Below are 1,981 nucleotides of genomic sequence, written 5' to 3'. Positions count from 1 at the left end.
CAACACAACTCCACAAAAACCGGCTCTTGGATCTTAAACAATTGTAACCATCCATCACAAATGATGGTAGAATCTCCCACATCACAAGCCTTTATCAAATATGGCATCAATTCCTCCTTCAACCCGACCTTTCCCAACCAGTCCCAGTTTACTGCATTAGGGAGGTGGATCTCCTTTTGCTTTAAAGCTTCCAGTCTGTTTTTAGCGCGGGCCTGTGAAGATTTAGAAGTTATTTGGAGAAAAGAATGCCACGTGATGTCTCCTTGGCTTCCCCCACGTGAAGTTTGGCCTCTTCTGGACATGGTTCCTACAAAATAACATTAAGAAAGCACCCAAAAAAACAACACCCAACAATTAAAATTCAACAATACAGATCTGTCAAGACCCCTACTCGCCGAGTTCAAGAACTACTCGGCGAGTAGGAAGAACATCGGGACCAGATTGTTATTGGACCATTATAGGTCAGTTAGAAAATCTAATTTTTCATTAGCGTTTGCTATACTAAGTCCATAAAACACTAATCCAAAAGAAATTTTGTCTAAAACCTCCTAATTCATAGTAAAATCAAAACCCTAGAAATTGAGGAAACTCCAAATCCGAGTTTTGGGTTAAATAAGGGCTAAGAATTGATAAAGCTTTAACCTTTAAACAGTATTGGAAGTAAAGATCATGCCTTTATGCTTGAAAGATGGAGATTCAACAAAAAAAATAGAAGAAGTGGCTTGAGAGTAGATATGCACGGTGAGTATGAGGTTATGTTTAGAATGAGTGAAAAACCCTTATTTAAAGATTATAATCTACCGTTGTAAATTTTCTACTCGCCGTGTAGAAAAGTGCTACTCGTCGAGTAGGTCCACGTATTCGCGAGTTTCTGGTTTATTAAGATGTACTCATCGAGTATGCGTATAAACTCAGCGAGTAAGTCTGGCAGATTGAAAAAAAAACTTAATTTTTTTGATTTTTAAACCACCACCCCACACTCTAAGCATTGCTTGCCCTCAAGCAATCATTTAAAACATATTTTCATAGGAAGAATGAAAATAAAACAACACCTAAGAAATTAAAAAGAAAATAAAGGGAAAAGAAATGCAAACTCTAAACGCGGGTTGCCTCCCAGAAGCGCTTCTTTTGAAAGAGTCATTAGCTGGACTCCTCCCATGCTACGTTTCTGCTAGTCCCTCCAGCAACAGCCCTTCTTCTATGTCTTCATTCCTTGGGACTCCTTCTTCATGTCTTTTCACTCTATATCCATTTACCTTGAAAGGGGTACCATCTTTTGATAATAACTCTATAGCACCATGTGGAAACACCTTCTTTACTAGAAAAGGACCATCCCATCTTGACCTGAGTTTGCCCGGAAAAAGTTTTAGTCTTGATTTAAAAAGCAACACCTTTTTCCATTCATGAAACTCTTTATTACTCTTGATCCTCTTGTCATGCCAACTTTTGGTATTCTCCTTATAAACTAAAGAACTAGTATAAGCATCATGTCTAAGTTCCTCAAGAGCATTCATTTGCATCAACCGGTTGTTCTTGAGCTCCGCGATGTTGAAGTAGCATATTTTTAAAGCCCAAAAAGCTTTATGCTCGATTTCCACCGGTAAATGACATTGATTTCCATAAACTAGCCTATATGGTGTAGTACCAAGGTGTTTTAAAAGTAGTTCGGAAGGCCCAAAGTGCATCATCTAGCTTGTCCGGCCACTTTTTCCGATTGCTCCCCACCGATCTTTCCAAGATTCTCTTCAAGGCTCTATTTGTCACTTCGGTTTGCCCACTTGTTTATGGATGGTAAGATGTAGAGAATTTATGAGTTACCCCATATTTCCTTAACACCTTTTCTTGTTTATCATTGGCAAAATAAGTGCCTCAGTCACTTATAAGGAATTTTGGGACTCCAAATCTTGAAAATAGCTTCTTCAAAAATCACACCACCACCCGGCCATCATTAGTTGGTAATGCTTGTGCCTCCGCCCATTTG

At 38.8% G+C, this 1,981-nt stretch overlaps 1 protein-coding gene across 1 annotated transcript; it reads right to left on the bottom strand.

Moving 5' to 3' along the window:
- Positions 1–1,160: 1,160 nt before the first annotated feature.
- LOC145002651 (uncharacterized) lies at positions 1,161–1,685 on the bottom strand. The gene has a single exon (XM_078961879.1). The coding sequence runs from the start codon at positions 1,683–1,685 to the stop codon at positions 1,161–1,163; it is 525 nt and encodes a 174-aa protein (XP_078818005.1).
- Between the last annotated feature and the right edge of the window lie 296 nt (positions 1,686–1,981).

The sequence above is a fragment of the Lactuca saligna genome, chromosome 6, assembly GCF_052625555.1.
Source record: "Lactuca saligna cultivar CGN05327 chromosome 6, ASM5262555v1, whole genome shotgun sequence".
Classification (NCBI taxonomy): domain Eukaryota; kingdom Viridiplantae; phylum Streptophyta; class Magnoliopsida; order Asterales; family Asteraceae; genus Lactuca; species Lactuca saligna.
The sequence above is the reverse complement of the archived record's forward strand: the minus strand, read 5'-3'. Positions and strand labels throughout refer to the sequence as shown.

Bases quoted from the DNA above. Each gene is read 5' to 3' on its own strand.
- LOC145002651 (XM_078961879.1), bottom strand. From the start codon at position 1,685: ATGCACTTTGGGCCTTCCGAACTACTTTTAAAACACCTTGGTACTACA.